Genomic DNA, 19,613 nt, shown 5'->3' on the forward strand with positions numbered 1-19,613 from the left:
GTGTAGGGAAGCCTCGCGGTACCATCCAACGCCTCCTGAATCGGAAGGAGTCCGAAGCCTGCTTAGTTCTCGCGGTAGCCTTGGGATTTCTTCACCCTCCCCCCACCTCTTAATGCGGAGCGGAGAGTTCTCCCCGCGATACCTTTTGCAGCAAGCAGAGGTGGGGGGAGGGGATCGAGAGGAGGAAGGAGGGGCGTGGCTTGCGCGCTGAAGTCAGCACGGCGGCTGCGAGGGGGCGGAGGAATATATAAAGGCCCGGGCCGAACGGGGGGGGTTTCAGTTAGAGAAGCGATTCTAAGGCGGAGGAGAGAGAACTGTAGTAGGCGAGGCGTTTATTATTTCTGGTGAATCCGAGTTTCTCTACGCGGAGCGGGACCTCCCGGAACGATCTCTCGTTATGAGTCATGTGGCAGTGGAAAATGCCCTCGGTCTAGATCAGCAGGTGAGGGAACTCATAGGAAGGACAGACGGGTGGGCCTGGGATAGCGAGGGCTTCTCTCCCCTCCCCCATTGGTGGCTGATCTGCCTTCGGGGCCCCTTTGTGGTTTTCGACCCGTTCCTTGCCCTTGTGATACCCTACTATCTTCCCGCGCTCCATCCGCCCGACACGGCTTTTGTGCCGGCCTTCTGGTGGCGCATTTGACTGTGACGCAGTTCCTTTTTTGGAGGCCGCATTTTTGGCGGCTTGGGCTCGAAATCGTTGTCGGCCGAAAGATGGAGCTGGGGGAGTTGAAGGGCGAGGAAGAATCGGGGCGAGGCGTGAAGGGTAGGGTGAAGCGCCCCTGGGCCGTGAGAGACAGGCCGGGCCTGTTCCGGGGCTTTGTGCGGCTCTGGCGAGTGTTACATCTGCCGGGCCCCCTGGCGGCGTTGGCGTGGAACTGCAGCGGGCGGGGGACCACGGCGGCCATCGAGCGATGACGAAATGGGAGGATGGGGGAGGCGCGTGCGCGTTTCCCCAGTCGGGGGAGCGGGAGCCACACAAGTGCTGCTGCCGCTCTTCCTCCCCATGTTTGGCGCGCGCGCGCACACACAACGCGTGCCCGCATCTCCTTTGTCCTCGAGGCCCCGTCGGAAAGCGGGGGGGAGAAGGGTGGTACCGCGCCTCGAAAGCTAGATTCTCCCCCTTCTCCCTTAACGCCGATTACATTGCTTCGCTCCACACTTCCATTTTTCCCCGTGGTCGAGGTGTTGGAGAGCGGTGGCAGAGTGAAGCCTTGTGAGCGGAGCTGGACTAGAACCAGCTCCCGAAATGGGTCAAGGAGCCGGCCAGGAAAATAAGAGCAGGCGTGTGACGCTGCCACCGGATTAGCGGCCGGCTGTGAAAGCGCAGTCGCCGTTCGCTGCGGCAGAGCTTGAATGCCGCGGTTGCGGCCTTAAAACACCGAGAGGAGACAGGAAGCGACTCCCCAGTTAGACCCATCTTGTTCGGGGGTCCCGGGAGGCGGGCTCATAGTTTTTTCGGTTTGAATGAGGGCATTTAGGCTAAGATCAAAATGTACATTTATACTTAAGCAGTTTTTAATAAAAAAATGGTGCATCTAAGACAATACAAAGCTGTGATTTGTTACATAAGGCTACTATAGTATATAACAATTTGGAGTAAAGTGATTTTGCCAACTGCTATAACACCTATATATCAAAAGAAGTAGTGCAGAAGGTTTGCTTCTATCCAGATCAGATAAGAGCTTTTAAAAATTGGATGATAGGTCTTATTGGAAAAAATGGGAATGTTTAATTTTGAATATAAAATCCTCTGATGGCAAACTAGTTTAATAGCTGTACCCTATAAAGAACTGCTGATAATTAAAGCAAATAAGTAAGCTTTAGCTAACAAGTTTTTCTCTTGCTTTGATCAGGGAATCTGACAATTACTGAGTGGAATTGCTTGATATTATTTTGAATTGAGACTAAAACTTGAAAATGTGACTAATGACAACTTTCATATGTTTTTAAGTTTGCTGGTCTAGACTTGAATTCCTCAGACTCTCAGAGTGGAGGAGGAACAGCAAGCAGTAAGTACACAATTCAAGAATACCTTGTTAGAATTAATAGATACTATGGATGGCTTGTCATTTCAGTAAAAAAAGTCACATCTACTGATGCTTCAAAATTAAGCTACTATTCTAATAACACAGTATTTGCAATTGTTACACATCTTTAATGTTAAATAATGTTTCCTTAATCTTGCTGGATAGTTGAGCTTCAAAAGAAATGTTAAGGGCTGCATGCTTCCTAAATCTAGTGTTGTTTGATCAGACCTCCACTCCTTCAATTTCTCTTCTGAATCCTGTAACTTTTCTAGAGTATACTTGAAGAATAGGGGAGGTTGTTGGAATGGGATGTGGCCTACCAGTGCTATCCTGTTCCTCTTCCACTGCCAAAGGACCACTGTTGACTGAGTTCTAATACTGTATTTCTTAAGTTCTTGAATACTGTCTTGTTGCTCAGTGGATAAATAGGTTTCAAAGAAAATGCTACAATATAAGTGTTAGTGAGGTTACTGTTTGTTTTACTGGAACCTTTTACTTCCCGATTCTGAGGTAATAACTTAATCTGTTAATGGCAAAGTAGGTTATTACATAATTACACTTTATAAATTATGCTACTGTTTTAGAAGTTTGTCCATATACTTATGGCCAAGTAAAAGCTATAAACTTGACATTTTCCAATCATGAAATGTATAAGAAAAATACTGTGATGTACTGTGAATGTCTTAGATAGTAGAGGCTTTTTAAACTAACAAGTTTTTTTTAAAATTTTCAGAAGGCCGGTACATTCCTCCTCATTTGCGGAATAGAGAAGCTTCAAAGCAGGGTATGTTTGTTGGTGCAGATTTCAATAGTGAAGTAACAGTGCTTTATTTAAACTTGATTCATGGGTGGTTAGGCATTAGGACATCCCAAAACATAAAATATTATGAGTCAATAAAGTCCTGTACTGCAGCTTAGAAGTGATATTTGTGGACCTGAGTAGCAAGGAAGCACATACAAATTTGGATTAAGTTGCATACTAACAGTGATAATTCTTCAGTATGAAGGTTGCAAGAGAAAATTCAGCTTGAGTGTAATTTAGCTAGTAAACTGGTGATTGGAGAGTTTTATTTTCACTTGAGTAGCAAAGCTATTTAAGTAATAATGCAATTTACTACAAAGGAAACAATAGTGATAGTGGGCCAGCAGAAAATACTGGTTGTTTTTTCTGGAAGTCTTGGTCAAGTTCCTGGTCAAGTACTGATTCTAATGTGGAATGATATGCTAGATAATTGAAATTGTGACTATGAAGTGATGAAATGAAACATTTTGAAAACACTATTAAAAGAAATGGAGCTCAGCAGAGATCTAGGTCTTTTCCAGTTTAGTGTGGATGCTGTTCTTTAAAAAAGCCTGCACACTGCTGTAACTTGTCAACCTCCTACAGAGTTGGAAAGCTAAATTTAAAACTTCATACAAGGAAGTTTTTGAAGTTATTAATTGGCAGTTATATTGATTATTAAAAATCTTTAATCTTAGATATATAAAATTATAGCATAGTACATTAACTCTAATAATCCAAAAATGTAGGGATGTTAAACACACTTCTAAATTGTCTCAGAGAATCCATATTTCTGGCATTCATTCTTAGCAACTAAATAAATAAAGGGTAAACATTTAAGGGAAGCTTTGTCAGGTTTAGATGTTTCCCTTCTTCCCTTTTTTGTGATTTTCAAGAAAGTTGCTCGCCTCCAATTTTTTGCGGGGTGGTTGTTTGCTTTAAACTGACATAGTGGGCAAAGTATATCAAGTTTATTTCTATGACAATTGTAGTCTTGTGGTAGTTACACTTAAGTTTCTGGTTAAAAGCCAAAATACCATTTATCATCAGTTTTTAACATTTGATTTAGGCCTGTCTTCAATTTTTAAATTTAAAATTACAGGGATACTGCATGTGCTACACTGAGCTGTAGACCCTTACTTTGTTGAACTGTTTTTGAAAGTTTTAGAAGAGATGAAATGTACAGCTCTTAGCTTGTTTAATGTGTTTCTGCCATTGTTGAAATTAGAGCAGATGTCAGGCTACATTTTGGCTGTGTCATGTCTTTACTCTTGAATTTACTGTAAGCTAGAACTTGACAGGATTATTCAGTAGTATTGCTCACCTTTTATACAATTGTACATTAATGGTAAAACACTAGGAGTGGTAGAAATTTGACAACTTAGTCTGCAGCTACTAATCCCCTCTCATCCTATTTCTTTTAAGAATTTGAAAAATTGTTTGACTTCTAGGAATTACATTACCATACATAGCTAATCTTAGTCCTTAGGTTCATATGTGTAACAGTTACTAGAATTCGGAAACTTTTAAAATCGTGTGAGTTATGAACATGTAGCAAAGATTCACAAGTTAGTGCACCCCCACCTTTTCTATTACACAAGGAAAATGTCTCAACAGAATATTCTTAGAGCAATTTTCTAGAAATAGGGTTCTTCACATGTTTTGGATTATATCTGTAAATGTTGATTCTACTGATTGGGAATGATTGTGGTCTAAAACATCTTGTGCCATGTTTTGGGAGGCTTGACTGAAAGACTTGAAACAGGCAGTGATTCTTGTTACTTCAGAGTGACATTCAAATTTATAAGGTAACTTTGGGGCCTTCTACTGGTTTAGGGAGAAGTAGAGAAAAAAAAACTTTCTTGTGACAAGCAGAAAGCTGGACTGATCTCTTAAGGGAAGGTGGGAAGCTGCTTGGGTTAATCTTCCCCAGAGTGATATTACCATGGGTGAGGGTACTTGGAAGCACCCAAAGGGAAGACTCTTGCTACTCTTTCAGGTGAGTAAATAAAAGTGATCTTCCTTGAAGAGATTGGATCAGCTTTATGCTGGACCGGAACGTGCTTGAAAGTAGTGAGAAATATTTGATATTTCTGGCTGTCCTAAGCTGTTGATTGGCCAGCTCCTTCCTTTTTCTAAGTGCTCTGTCTGTGCTAGATTATTTAGGGGAGGGGGTGTCCTCATATTGGTCACTTAAAATTAAGATACTCTTGCTCTTCTACAAATTTGAGCTATCCTGTCACCAAAGGTAAGCTAATATATTTGTAGAAACCTTGCATCTAGGAATGTTAGAGCTGCCAAATTAAAAGTTTAAAAGTTGTTATACTGGTTGGAGACATTCTGTAATATGAATATGATGAGATTTTAAGCTTTTGAACTGAACCATAATGCTGGGAGTTTTCATGGCTCTTTTGCAGCATACAATGTCCATAATTATTCAGCAAACTACTATTCCAATTCGATGCCACCACCAAGAAGCTGTAAGTTGGTGTCAGGCTGGGGTGATTTTAAAGTTTGTTATTTGGGAGCATGCCTCTAAGCGTTACTGTATAGCGGTGACTTGCAGTTAACTAACAGTTTGAGCTTTTCCTTCAAGCACATTGTCAGGCATGCGTTCTTTGCCTACAATTTAACACTTTTCTGGATTGGGGTAACATGGTTAAGGAAAATAGGCACTGAAGAAATGTTAAATTCTTTTGTTTCTTTCAAGTTTAGTATTGTTTTAGTACTCTAATACTAATTTATATTAAATACCTGGTATTTAGCAAGTACCAGAATCCACTTTTGTAGAATCAAGGTGAGAATCTTTTTAGTTTTTAAACAGAACATCAGAGTAGTTGGCAAACAACTTGAAATTTCACCTGTATTCTAAGTCCAAGTTTATTATGGGCCACAGTTCTTTTTATGGCTACATGTACTAAAACACTTTCTTTTGAAGTAATGATGTTGAAATGTTTCCTAAACTTACAATTTTCAGTAGTATTCATCTATTACAATTTTTATAATAAAAACACAGATTTTCTGTTTAGTGGACATGTTCGTTTAATGTTATACGCTAACATAATGTGCTGAATCTTTCAAGGTAATTATTCAGCAGATGGCTTAGTACTTTTCCCACTATTATTAACTGTAAGTATTTCAGTTATTTATGAACTGGATAAGTATCTGAAAGATTTAGAAAGATCAGAAATTTGAATAGCTTATTCAAAGTACTATAATAAAATTTGTGACAGGTTTTAAAAGTAGAATTCTTCAGTATAATAAATACTTTCAGATATAATACGCTTCCACTAAGCACATCTACATTTCACCAAATAAAGTTTCTAGGGATTTTCATAATTTGTTTTTAACAGTTCTTTATTAACACTGATTGTCTTTAGCCACACTCATTTAGATTTGAATTGTGCATGTTTACAGGGATTATTATTAATAACGTAAATTATTTTCCACAGTTAAGATTTTGTGCAAGAATAGAGCCTGTTCTACAGCTCTGCTTTTCAAATGACTAATGTGATCTTTTGAAGAAGAAAGTAGTTCATAATCTTCATTCAGTTTTCCCCAAACTTCCTTTCTTTAAGAAATGGATTTGGGACTGGAGGCCTGTGGAGAAATAGGAAAGAATGGTTTTCTTCAATCTTTCCTGGTTTGTGGGGGAGACGTTCCTTTAGTTGTAGTTACAGCACATATTTTACCCCCATGGGAGCTTTTGCCACAATCGTAGCTGTTCTTTACAGTTGGAGCACTTCACATTTTCTATAGGAGATTAACCTGCACATGGCTCTGAAACTTGTCAAAACGTTTGAAAGGATAAACCAAACAACTAACCTTTTACTGGAATAATAAGCAGTCTTTCATAAACTTTCTAATGGTAGCTGCTGACTTCTGACATATAAGCAGCTTTTGCTAGAAAACGGGGAGCTGAAAAACGTACACATACTAGCAATTAATTAGCTAGTCAGAGTTGTGCCATTTAATAGCTACATGCTTAATAAATCATATCTTTGAGTTTAGTGCAGGATCTGGAGCTTAGTACAGGACTTGCTTCAAATTGACCAGTTTTTGTTTAGGATGTGCTTCAGCTTACTGCATGGCAGCAATATTGGTGTATAAGGCACATAACTATATTATAATAACTTTCTTTAGAAAGTTCAGCTACATAATTATCCATAAACTTTGTTTGCTGCTTTTGTGAACATAGATGCAGAAAAAGCTGCATTTTTAACTAAGAATTTGAGGCCAAGCTGCCATTCTTTTTTAAAAGAAAGGTGCCCTCAAATGTAAATTTCTGGCAGCAAAAGTCACACTGTTGCAGTGGAGCTTGCAAACATTATTTGCTAGCACAAGTGACATTTAACACTTTAATTGTTTAACTTTTTATTCTCTGCTAAAGATTCCCCCAGCTGGGACTCTCGTGGAGGTAATGGCTATATGAATGGATATGATCGTGACAGCCGGATGAATGGCTACGATCGTGATCGCGGTGTGTTTGGATCCAGAGGAGGATCTGGACGTGATGACAGAGGTGGGCGTGGGGGCCTGTCACTTCCATCCAACTTAGTGATTAAATAGTGATTAAAAAATAGAGAGCTTAAGCTAGGGTATAGTATGAAGCTCATGGAACTTCTTATGGAAAATTCTTGGAATTTTCTTACCAAGCAGCTTTAATGGAGCTGACTTCCTAAACTGAAACGCAACAGCTATCATAGTTCTGGAATTTTAATGGGTCTTTTGATTCCTCACTACAGATAGAAGATAATCAATTTGAATCCTGGAGTCAAAACACTTCATGTTGGAGGTTTCTCTGAATGACTTAGCAATAATATAGCTCATTGCCCAGTAATTGTGCCAGTTACTGTCTTCTCCAGATTTTACATGTCAAGGAAGGCATACATTCTCAAAATCTTAAATCAGTTGCCTGTGTCTTCTTAACTAGTGTCAGTGTAGTATGTGGGCAAGTTCCTGAAACTGAGATAATCCAGTTTTCAATCCATGTTGTCAAGTTTTAAATGGTCACATTACATATTTAGTATGGGTTGCCTGATGGCTGTACTCTAGAGATATGCCATAGGCATAACAGTGTGCAAATTCTTCACTGAACAGAAATAAAACTATTCAGGGTGGGTGGGGTTCATTCAGCTTGAAAGGATCAACAGCTGCTGCATGTTGAATATCATTGCCTACAAAATCAAGTCTCATTTTTTTTGCTGTCAGTGCCATCTTACATTGTTGGCAGTATGACTTTCGCTCTGAACAAAATACCGAAATTCCCTTTGGAAGACTGGCTGCTGCTTGTTGATATTAATGGTTCTTCTGGATATATTTCTTTTCTCTTACCTGTAAGTATCTTTGGAAATGTTTAATAGTGGATTGTGTTACTTGTAGGATTTGATGGTGGATGGAGTGCTACCAGAGACAGGGATGCATACAGTAGCTTTGGTGCAAGAAGTGAACGTGGATCAGGAAAATCAAGTTTCTTTACTGACCGTGGCAATGGCTCAAGAGGAAGGTAATGACTGTTTAAAAAAAAAACAACCCTGCACATTCTTACTAATGTACTGTCCACAGAAAGTTAGTTGTGTCTTAAATTAGTTTTAATAGAATTCTTACATTAATCCTGATGTGTAACTGGTCTGAATTTTTTGGTACTAATTGCTAGGTGTTAGAACATCAGAAGTCTGTGTGTTAATTTGGGAAAAAGACTCAACATTTTCTGTAAAATTGTTTTTAGCTAATAAGAGGGTGCCTAGCTTAGAATTTATGAGAAATTATTTTTGGTTTGCCATATCTAAAATCATGCATGGGTAATTTTCTTTTTTCCTTTATATTCAAAGCCTGTTCTGTTACTAATCAGCTTGGATTGACTACAGAGTATCTTTATGCTTTCCTTAATGTTTTTCCATCCCCACTTTCCATCAAGGTGCTCAAGGCAGCTTGCACGTTTCTTCCCCCTTATCCTCAGAAGAGTCTGTGAGGTAGATTGTATTGAGAGGAGGAGTAGTTTAGGGTCATGAATGTCATGACTGAATAGGGAGCTGAACGTGGCTTGCTACACAAGAGTTCTTCATTAACCACTAACCTGAGAGCAGTAGAAGAACTACGTCATTTTCTAAGATGGAGTAAATGCAGTCTGAATCATTAAAATCCTCCTCCTTAGTTGGATCTCCACCACAGAGATCGGTAACAAAGAAGCAGTTAAAGTGGAGAGGCTGTGGTAGCTAGGTAGCAAAGAGGCAAGCTGCAGCCCTCAAATACGCATGATTCCCAGAACGTCCAGATGTTGGTTCCTTAACATGACAGAACACTGAAATTATTAATTCCTGTATTCGTGTTAATTAATTAAGCCTGCTCTTTGGATTATATCCTCAGCATGTTTCTGAAAAGCAAAGGGTGGACTTAAGTCCCCAAATTGTGCTATCTGCTTTAAAACAGGAGCAAATACTTTAAAGCTGCCAGCTTGCTAGGCTGCTTTAGAGGAGCACATACATGTGGCTTTAATGCAGTATTGTATGATGTTTAGATTTGAGGATCGTGGTGGAAGATGCAGTGACTTTGATGGCATTGGCAGTCGTGGTGATAGGAGTTGCTTTGGTCGATTTGATCGTGGTGGAAACAGTCGTTGGTCTGATAAAAGTGACGAAGATGACTGGTCAAAACCACTTCCACCAAGTGAACGTATGGAACAGTGAGTATTAAAGGTGTACCTGGCAGCTTGTTAATGAAATATTCAGTGCTATGTGATACGAGTTGACTATTTCCATTCTAGGGAGCTGTTCTCTGGGGGGAATACAGGCATTAACTTCGAAAAATATGATGACATTCCAGTTGAGGCAACAGGCAACAACTGTCCTCCACACATTGAAAGTGTAAGTATTACCTGTTTCTTAATGCATTTACTTGGTAACTTGAGCTAAAATTTTAAAACTTCTGTATTGTAATAAGCTAGTACTGTTTAATTGATTAATCTCCCAGAAAGGACATTAGTTCCATTTTTATGCTAGTAATTCTGTTCTGAAAGAAATAAGTATGCTAATTGTTTGGTGTCTGGTTCCTTTTTTCTGTGTGTTCCTTTTTAAATTGGTCATCTTATTAACACCTTATGTTAGCTGTTGATGAAGTGTAGATGCAGGTCTTTACATCCAGTTAATATTTGTAAGCAGTATACGTATAAATTGTGTTAACACAAAGAAAAGTAATATTAATAAATGCCCTAGTCCTGCAGGCACTAGGATGGCTTAATCTTAGAAAACAGCATATGCCTCGTGTTGGGCTTTGATATACAAAATTCAGCAGTTTGCTACATTGAGGTTTTTGCTACTTGAGTTGAGGATGAAATATGTTTAAATATTCACAGAACTGGAGGGAGAAATAGGCAACTTGTACAGAGCTAAAGATGGAAAAATGTGAGACTGGAGTTGAATAAATTACATTTTGAATGTGTGGCATGGTCCAACTATTTTTGGTTTTGATATATTTTTCTGGATGGAACAGGTAACCAAAAAAACGCATCCAGCACCCAGGAATTATAATTAGCTTATATTGATCGTGTGCTGTATGTAGAGAAGAGCAGTTTCCCACCTATGTAAAGCATAGAAATGTCTTTCTGTGGATAGATTTAAATTGGCTGGTAGAAGTCAAGCACTTTCAGCCACTTTTGTCAAATTCCTACCAAGGCTTAAATCAGATAGGCTTCTTTATTCCATGAGCAGGGGTAATGGGTGGGGTGGAGTGGTCTATCCATCCATCCACTCTCAGCCCTTATGAGCGCAACATTAGCTAGTAAGTTAATTGGGCTGATGTGGAGTACTGTTGCTTAATAACTGAAATACCTTTGCAGTTTAGCGATGTTGACATGGGGGAAATTATCATGGGGAACATCGAACTCACCCGCTACACTCGACCTACTCCTGTGCAGAAATATGCTATTCCTATCATCAAAGACAAAAGAGATTTGATGGCTTGTGCCCAGACCGGTAAGTCTGTATGCTTATGTTATATCTGCATTTTCTAATTGAAGTAGAAGTAACATTTAGGAACCATGAAAGCCACGCTGAATAGATTTTGATATCTTTCCTTCAGAAACCTTGTTAAGCATTTTATTTTGAAGTAAGGTTGTGTTGCATAAATATTGAAAATGGGCAAAGGCTGTTCTCCAGGTGGAGGGGTTTGGGTAAGTTACAAAAGACATGCTGTTTTGCTACTGGCAGTAATTGTGACATTGGTTGACTGCCTCTCATTTGACAGAGCGTGACATATATTTGGAATAAAAATTGTGGCTAACATTTGTTTCTGGATATCTAACTTGGAAGCAGCTCAATAATCACATACTGGTTGAATTCATTTTGAGAAATAAAAGGATTTTGCATTGCTATCAAATTTTAATGCATTTTTTCTTTAGGTTCTGGGAAAACTGCTGCATTTCTTCTGCCCATATTGAGTCAGATATATACAGATGGCCCAGGTGATGCTTTGAGAGCCATGAAGGCAAGTACATGTTTGCAGCATATAAGCAACATCTATACGTTCTCCCAGCAGTGTGCATTTCACTGTACTTTTTGTAGTTACTAGTTCTATAGTAATGTTGGCATTTGTGTAATACAAAATTCTCAGAATGAACTATTTCTGTTTGAGAATGTAACTCAGGCTCATTTGCCTGTGGAGAGGAAAGGCATGCACTAACCTTCAGTTTTAGTACAAAAATAGCTATGCAGAGTATTACTGTTTAGTTTCAAGGAAGTAATTGGGCACTGCAGGTTCAGAAACTAGTTGAGATCATACGTGGGCCTATTTGAAGTCTTAAGAGAAGGGCAGAGTAGAGCGAAATGTCAAGTGCATGGCAGACTTACATTGGACAGTATCTTTGGTAACAACTTGCTCTTTAACGTTACAGGAAAATGGAAGGTATGGACGCCGTAAGCAATACCCAATTTCATTAGTTTTGGCTCCCACAAGAGAATTAGCAGTGCAGATATATGAGGAAGCTAGAAAGGTAAACGTTACATGCTCCTGGGAGCTTATTAGCAGATCACAAGGTAATCTTGCATCTGAAGTTCTAAACACTTAATTTTCTTCCCTCTAGTTTGCGTATCGTTCCAAAGTCCGTCCTTGTGTTGTATATGGTGGCGCTGACATTGGTCAGCAGATTCGTGACTTGGAACGTGGCTGCCATTTGCTTGTGGCAACTCCAGGCCGCCTTGTAGATATGATGGAGAGAGGAAAGATAGGACTGGACTTCTGCAAGTAAGTGGTATAGTTTCATACATTTATACGATGATAAATTTTGTAATATTGATAGCCTTAGATAGTCTGGACCTTCTTGTCAGTATAGACCCTGAACCTCTCGGTGTGCTGTTTCGTATTTTCTAGATACTTGGTTTTGGATGAAGCTGATCGTATGCTTGACATGGGTTTTGAGCCTCAGATTCGTCGTATTGTTGAACAAGATACTATGCCACCGAAGGGTGTCCGCCAGACGATGATGTTTAGTGCTACTTTTCCAAAGGAAATCCAGGTAGTTATGCCAAGGTGCATGATGTTCAACTTTCAGTAAGACTCAGCATATTAAAGAGAAACTGATAAACAAAAAGTAGTTTCGTGTGGTAAACTTATTTAAAAAGTAAGAAGCAGAGTTCTTGAATAGTTTTCTTTTGAAGAACTTACCTATAGTTAAAAATCATTGAGGCACTTCTGTACACCCATGGAAGTTTGTGGTGATGGATAAACTACAGTTAGGTACATGTTATTTATACTAATCAAGTGCTATTTTTTAGATGCTTGCTCGTGACTTCTTGGAGGAATATATTTTTCTGGCTGTTGGCCGAGTTGGCTCTACATCTGAGAACATCACACAGAAAGTAGTGTGGGTGGAAGAGTCAGACAAGCGGTCATTTCTGCTTGACCTCTTAAATGCCACAGGTAAAGACTGAGGGAGAATTCCAGCATAAATCTAACTTATATTAAAGTCTGTGTTAGGGAGGAAAAGTTTTTTTCCTCCAGCTATCTATATCAAATTTATATGGCTGTCCATCTCACGAAAAGTGACTGGGCAGCGTACAACAAAATAACAGCAGCAAACATATGAAAAACTATTATTAAAAAGTTTAAAAATCACATGCCTCTCCTGTCGGATCTGATGGGACAGGCAGATACCTCAGATAACCCAGCCACATGCCACGAAGGGCTTTAAAGGTCAAAACCAGCACCTTGAATTGGCCCGGAAACAGACTGGCCACCAGTGCAGTTCGTGTGCTGTTCTAGAGGCACGTAACCGCCTGCGCTACTGCATTTTGCAACAGCTGGAGCTTCTGGATACTCTTCAGGAGCAGCCCATGTAGAGCGCATTACAGTAATCCAATTGGGAGGTGACAGGGACATGAGTCACTGTGAGCAGAGCCCCCCCGTCTATGAATGGGCACAACTGGTGCACAACACAAAGCTGTGCAAAGGCCCTCCTAGCTGCCACTGCCACCTGTGCTTCACAGGCCCCCAGATAGCGCACCGGGTCTGTCTGGGGCAGTGCAACCCCATCCAGCTCCAGAGATGGCATAGTCCTAGAGCTATATTTTCTCCCATAATTTATATATTTATATACTATGTAGAATTTAAATATTTATTCTTATCATTGACTGTTTTTATTAAATCTGCATGCAACTAGCTTGACTAGTAACAGTTTTTTATTACTGCAGTCGTACTAGTTTGTACCACTCGGTGGTGCTATATTAGCAGATATGACATTAGTTAATGAGATTCTTTCTTGTAGGCAAGGATTCCTTGACTTTGGTGTTTGTAGAGACTAAAAAGGGAGCTGATTCTCTGGAGGATTTCCTGTACCATGAAGGATATGCTTGCACCAGTATCCATGGCGATCGGTCTCAGCGAGATAGAGAAGAAGCATTACATCAGTTCCGCTCCGGCAGAAGTCCCATCTTGGTTGCCACTGCAGTAAGGACAACATTTGGTTGGACAGCTACATGTCTCTCTTTTTAGTTTGATCTTTGGGAATTCAGGATTTCCCTCTTGTCTTCAATAGGTAGCAGCACGAGGACTGGATATTTCCAATGTTAAACACGTCATAAATTTTGACTTGCCAAGCGACATAGAAGAATATGTGCATCGCATTGGCCGTACAGGCCGTGTAGGAAATCTTGGTAAGAGGGCATTAATCTTCGGTGGGGCTTTTGTAGTAGTTAAGATCTGTATGTGTAGCAGATGCACTAGGGGCCATGGGAATGTAACTGCCCAGAATTTTCCCAACCTCTATTTGAAAAATGCTTTTTCAAAGTAATAGTGGAGATTGATTAGGATGAAAATAGTTTAAGGAGACCTCTAGCAATAAAGGCCTGTTGGGAGAACGCTTTGTGTACAGTGCGTATCACTGAGAGAATTCGTAAGTTCTTTGTAAGGCAGTAAATGAATTCCCAAATAAACCTTGTTACTAGTCTCGGAAAATTGTCTACACCGTTACTGGAAATTGGCATCCGTTAACTTTATTGTACTTCTGAGGAACTTTCATATGGAAGAATATATCATGTAAAGATAGTATCTCAAGCTTTCCATATTCAGACTTAAGCAGTTGGCTTATTTCCCTATTAAATGCCTTTGGTTTTGACATACAATTTTTACTTTGGGCGTTGTAAAACATGTACTGTAGAAGGGAAAACCTATCAATTGCTTATCATCCACACGAAAGGCGTACAAGTGTTATCATAAATGCTCATGCTGTAACTATAATTCTGTACTGTTAAGAATTATTTATGTGTAGTCAGAATGGTCTATCTGCTTTTATTTATGTCATTTTGAATATAAGCACAGATAGCTTCATTACCTAAAGACCTTGTGTTTCCTTAATTTTTCTTCTTAGGTCTTGCCACATCATTTTTCAATGAGAGGAACATAAATATCACAAAAGACTTGTTAGATTTACTTGTTGAAGCTAAACAGGAAGTACCATCTTGGTTAGAAAACATGGCATATGAGCAACATCACAAGGGCGGAAGCAGTCGTGGGCGTTCCAAAGGGTAATATGAATAAACTAAGTTTGTAAACAGACTCTGGAGAGAGAGATCTAATATTTTAAAATGAGTAGCCTGCCTTCTGTGTAGCAGGATAGTGCTTCACTCTGTTTTGCTGTTAGCATTAGGCTGCAAGCAGTTGTACTCCCTGTGTTTTCAGGATGAGGGCTGTTTGCTCTCCCAGTATTCCTTTGCGTTCTGCAGAAAAGCAGGGTATGAAGCGGTGTTTCACTTTTGGTAGACCAGAGGAATTGGTAGTAAGCAGGGTACTTATTTGTTAGATTTATACCCCACCTGCCCTGCAGGAGCTCAAGGCAGTATATGTGGTGTTTCCTCTTTAATTGTGTGGATTTGACTTTTTGGTTTGAGGGAATTAGATGCCAATTAGTTGAAGCTCTGAAACAAAGTTCTGCAGAGAAAAAGCACTGAGCGATTTGGGACAAGAGCTGTTGCTTGATAACAAGCATGCAGTAGCAAAATAAAAACAAAACAAGAGAATTACAGTGGAGAACTGGTTTAATGGAAATCCATGGATATTTTAAATATTAATTTTTAAAGAATAACTTCTGTTTCTGGGTACACAGGGTGACCTTAACTGTTTACTGAAAGAGTTCCACCTGCCTTTCTATTTTCCTTTAGCCGTTTCAGTGGAGGTTTTGGTGCCAGAGATTATCGGACAAGCAGCAGTGCTGGGAGCAGCAGTTTTGGCAGCAGCCGCACAAGTAGCAGTCGCAGTGGTGGTAGTGGTGGTGGCCATGGAGGTAGCAGAGGATTTGGAGGTAAATCTTTTGTCTTGTTTATGTTGCTGGGATGAGAGAAAGGTGATGGGAAAATTATAGTGCTACATGGGGCTGTGTTGAAATGTCTTGCAAAGATTTTCATTTTGCTTTAAATTTCTCATTCTTTTTGTCTTAATAGGTGGCTATGGCGGCTTCTATAACAGTGATGGATATGGAGGAAACTATAACTCTCAGGGGGTAGATTGGTGGGGCAACTGATCTGCTTGCTGCAGATTCTTACCAAACAAGCTAATATGGAAACCACATGTAACTTAGCCAGACTATACCTTGTGTAGCTTCAAGAACTCGCAGTACATTACCAGCTGTGATTCTCCACTGAATTTTTTTTAAGGGAGCTCAAGGTCACAAGAAGGAAAGGAACAGAAGCCCTACTTTGAAGAAGGTTTAAAGACTCCATTGTAGTCAGGATTAACTCCTACCCAACCCCACTCCCACTCCCAAACTGTATTTATAATTTTGTGACTGAGGATCATTTGTTAATGTACTGTGCCTTTAACTTTAGACAACTTTTTATTTTGATGTCCTGTTGGCTCAGTAATGCCCAAGATTATCAATTGTCGTTACAAAATTATTCAACTTGGGCTTTATAAAAATCAAACCTTGGCACACAGGTGTGATACAACTTACAGGAATCATTGATTCATCCACTTTATCTGCAAAAACAAAAGAAAAAAGAAAACTTGTGCGGTGGCCTACATTAGGGCTTTGATACTTGGAGATTTGAAAAATAAAACATCTTGAAGCATATCAATGGAATTAGTTTCTAATGTGGCAAAACTGTACAAAGTTAAAGTTGATTTGCTCACTCTATCCTGGATAGGTACTTCGAACCTGATTGTCTTTAAAAAGCCATTCCAGTCCTGATGAGGTGATGTATGGGTTGCATGCATACAAGCACTGTTTTAAAAGTAAATGCAAGTAAACACAGCAATTCCAGTGTTTAGGCAGATTATTAATGTGAGCTAGCCAAATGGAAGGTGGAACATTACAGGGAATGTTTAAAGGTCTGAACTTGAAATAGTTTTTAGGAGAATTCATCTACTTAGACTTTTCAAAATTGCCTGCCATATTAAATTGAAATGGTAGAATGGCTGACCACAACAGTGAAGGTCCATTTTTTAAAGGGCCTGACTGATTTTTTTGGTCTTAACGCATGCTAGTGTTGATGTTTTTTGGTCAAGGGGGAATGAACAGGAAGAATTATGCAGCAGGCTTTATTTTAATGCAGATTCACATTACTCTGTTCAAGCTGCGTTGAAGTGTTAACTGGCTTACTGTAGACTTGTAAAATGGCTCCAGAAGAGTAACAAATTCTGAGATCACAGAGGTTGGAATGTACATAACTGCACAAGGTTCAATTCTGCTATCAAGTGCAGTTTTAGTCAGTTTTAGTTGCATAGGTTTCCATTGTATTTAGTCTGTTATGCTGATCTGGCCAAAGATGAGTATTTCCAACAGTAAAAGGCCTCTGCCACTTAGTGTGTCTGGGATGACGTCTGTTGCCAGAGCTATTACCAACTCCTCCTCTAAGTGGCATAGGACAACAGCAAAATCTCCTAAAGTGCAATAGATCTTTTCAAGTGTATTGTGCCTTGTACTAAACTTTAAGTAGGTGCACTTGACAGTATTTGAAGTCATTTGTTATGGTGCTATTTCAATTAGTCTAGATTTAGGCCCTTGTACATTTTTGCCCATAACTTTTTACAAAATACTTCTTTTATTGCACATTCAGAGAATTTTATATGTCTTGTGTGCGTGTCCTTAACTTCCAATCTTATTTTGTCTCTTGGGAGACTGAACGCAGCTTGTCTAAGGAGAAGGAACTAGATTCTAAAACTGGGACCATGGGAATAATGGTTGGGAAGAAAACTATTTGCACACGACAGATTTCTAGATACTTTTTGCTGCTAGTTTTGTGTAATATTTATTGAACATTTTTGACAAATATTTATTTTTGTAAGCCTAAAAGTGATTCTTTGAAAGTTTAAAGAAACTTGACCAAAAGACAGTACAAAAACACTGGCACTTGAATGTTGAATGTCACCGTATGCGTGAAATTATATATTTCGGGGTAGTGTGAGCTTTTAATGTTTAAGTCATATTAAACTCTTAAGTCAAATTAAGCAGACCCGGCATTAGCAGTGTAGCCATAACTTTCTGATAGTAAAACAAAAATTGGCAACTTTAAAATTAAACATGCCAAGGTTTTGATACACTTGTCTTAAGATATTAATGAAACACTTCAAAACACTGATGTGAAGTGTCCAGATTCTCAGATGTTCGTTGCGTGAGTTTTTGTTTAGTTGTGTGTTTTTTTTTTTTCAGTGAATGTCTGGCACATTGCAATCCTCAAACATGTGGTTATCTTTGTTGTATTGGCATAATCAGTGACTTGTACATTCAGCAATAGCATTTTAGTGAGTTTTACAGCCAGCAATATTCAGTTGAGATAAGGATTCAATCATATGCAAAGAATGGATTTAAACTTGCTGAGTGTAAACAATATGAACGTCAGGTCACTGTAGGTTTAGTAATTGCTTATTGTATTAGTTTAGATGCACTGCATGTGCTGTGCATTACTCTCAATTTTAATAAAATAAAAAGTTGAAATGCATCCTGTGCAGTTCTGATTCTTCCCACCCACCCACCCACCCACCCCTTTTTTGTGTGTGTGAATGGAATGGTTTACCATAGAAAAAATAAGACAGTTGGGAAAATTGATTCTCCTTTTCCTAATCTCTGACTAAATCATGGCACCACGAATGGAACTTTCAATGGGACCTTTTTGGGTTACCAGATAAAAGCCATTTGGAGCTTTTTTGTATAATCCAATACAGATGTTAGCATTGACCAAATAATTAGTAATGGTAGTATTGCTAGCAAGGTCTGCACGTGAGGTTGCTTATTTGTATAATTATATATAGTAGAAACAATGAGTATCCAAAGCTTGGCAGTTACTTAAAAAAACCTGATCCTGTAAACCACCTTTGGAATTTACTTTATGGGGGACTGCATTTACATTAACCCCTATTTTTAATGTGCACCAGGCCGTTGAAGAATTGTTTTGTAGCATGAGTGGGGATTTGGGGGTGTAATGTGTGTATATGTGATGACAGCTGGTATGCTGGAACCAAATTCAGGTCAACAGAAGTGATGTGTAGGAACCTGTTATCCAACTGAGAGGAATAGTTAGGTACCAGGTTTGGAAGGGAGCCTTTGGGGAGGGGTGGCAATGTTCAGAATGTAGTAAAAATATATATGCCTGACTCCAGCAACTCTAGGCAGTTCACAAATCGTTCAAAACATTAAAAGCAAAAGTGAGACAGGAAGGGTGAAGATGGTAGGATTAGAAAACCACATGGGAACAAAGGAAAATAACCCCATTGGAAAAGGAGGCTTCAGTCACCCTCACCAAAGGCCTGGGGGAAGAGCCAGATCTTGAAGGCCCTTCAAAACACCAGGGTGGGGGGACTTAGGATCTCTAGAGAAACCATTTGGTCCTTCGTGGGGAACAGGCAGTGTTGGTGATGGATAGTGGGGGCCTGGGGGCAAGCCACTTGAAGGCTTTGCTGCCTTGAGTCAATTTGATGCCTATCAGACAGTCAATAGGCCCTGGTCTCTGGCTGCTGCTACTAAATGTTAGGTCAATTGAGTCCTTCGTGCTCTCTGAGCTTGGTTGTTTGCTTGTAGGCATTGCATTACCCAACTAGGTAACACCTACCAAGGAAAAAACGATGCCCCCACCAAAACTGGCAGGGCAAGCTACTGTATATAAATGGAGCAAGCCCCACAAACTCAACTGATGTTACCTAGTACCTAGGACTCCACAGTCCAATCCTGAGCTATTCTATATTCTCTTCTGTTGAAATGTTAGGTCAGCCTATGATTTCATGATTTAATTGATGTGAGGGCTGACCTGGTGAGGGTTCTTGGAAGGTGTGCACTCCTGGTTTCAACTGGCAGCTGTGGCTCCAGGATATGGGTAGGGATATGG

General features: G+C 39.6%; 1 protein-coding gene across 6 annotated transcripts; it reads left to right on the plus strand.

The window, feature by feature from the left end:
- Positions 1 to 264: 264 nt before the first annotated feature.
- DDX3X (DEAD-box helicase 3 X-linked) lies at positions 265 to 18,233 on the plus strand. 6 transcript variants are annotated; one of them, XM_063305245.1, is made up of 19 exons: positions 265 to 442; positions 1,955 to 2,012; positions 2,764 to 2,814; positions 5,229 to 5,291; positions 7,202 to 7,333; positions 8,194 to 8,317; positions 9,329 to 9,493; positions 9,575 to 9,674; positions 10,646 to 10,781; positions 11,207 to 11,292; positions 11,699 to 11,797; positions 11,888 to 12,048; positions 12,175 to 12,319; positions 12,579 to 12,723; positions 13,568 to 13,749; positions 13,838 to 13,955; positions 14,669 to 14,825; positions 15,459 to 15,598; positions 15,738 to 18,233. In XM_063305245.1, exons 1-19 carry the CDS (start codon positions 398 to 400, stop codon positions 15,815 to 15,817), a joined length of 2,187 nt encoding a protein of 728 aa, XP_063161315.1. In that variant the 5' UTR covers positions 265 to 397; the 3' UTR covers positions 15,818 to 18,233. The 6 variants fall into 6 exon arrangements, with proteins under 6 accessions (XP_063161315.1, XP_063161316.1, XP_063161319.1 ...); XM_063305246.1 differs by having other exon boundaries at positions 2,767 to 2,814; XM_063305249.1 differs by lacking the exon at positions 5,229 to 5,291 and having other exon boundaries at positions 2,767 to 2,814.
- Positions 18,234 to 19,613: the final 1,380 nt, after the last annotated feature.

Source organism: Candoia aspera, chromosome 5, assembly GCF_035149785.1.
Source record: "Candoia aspera isolate rCanAsp1 chromosome 5, rCanAsp1.hap2, whole genome shotgun sequence".
Classification (NCBI taxonomy): Eukaryota; Metazoa; Chordata; class Lepidosauria; order Squamata; family Boidae; genus Candoia; species Candoia aspera.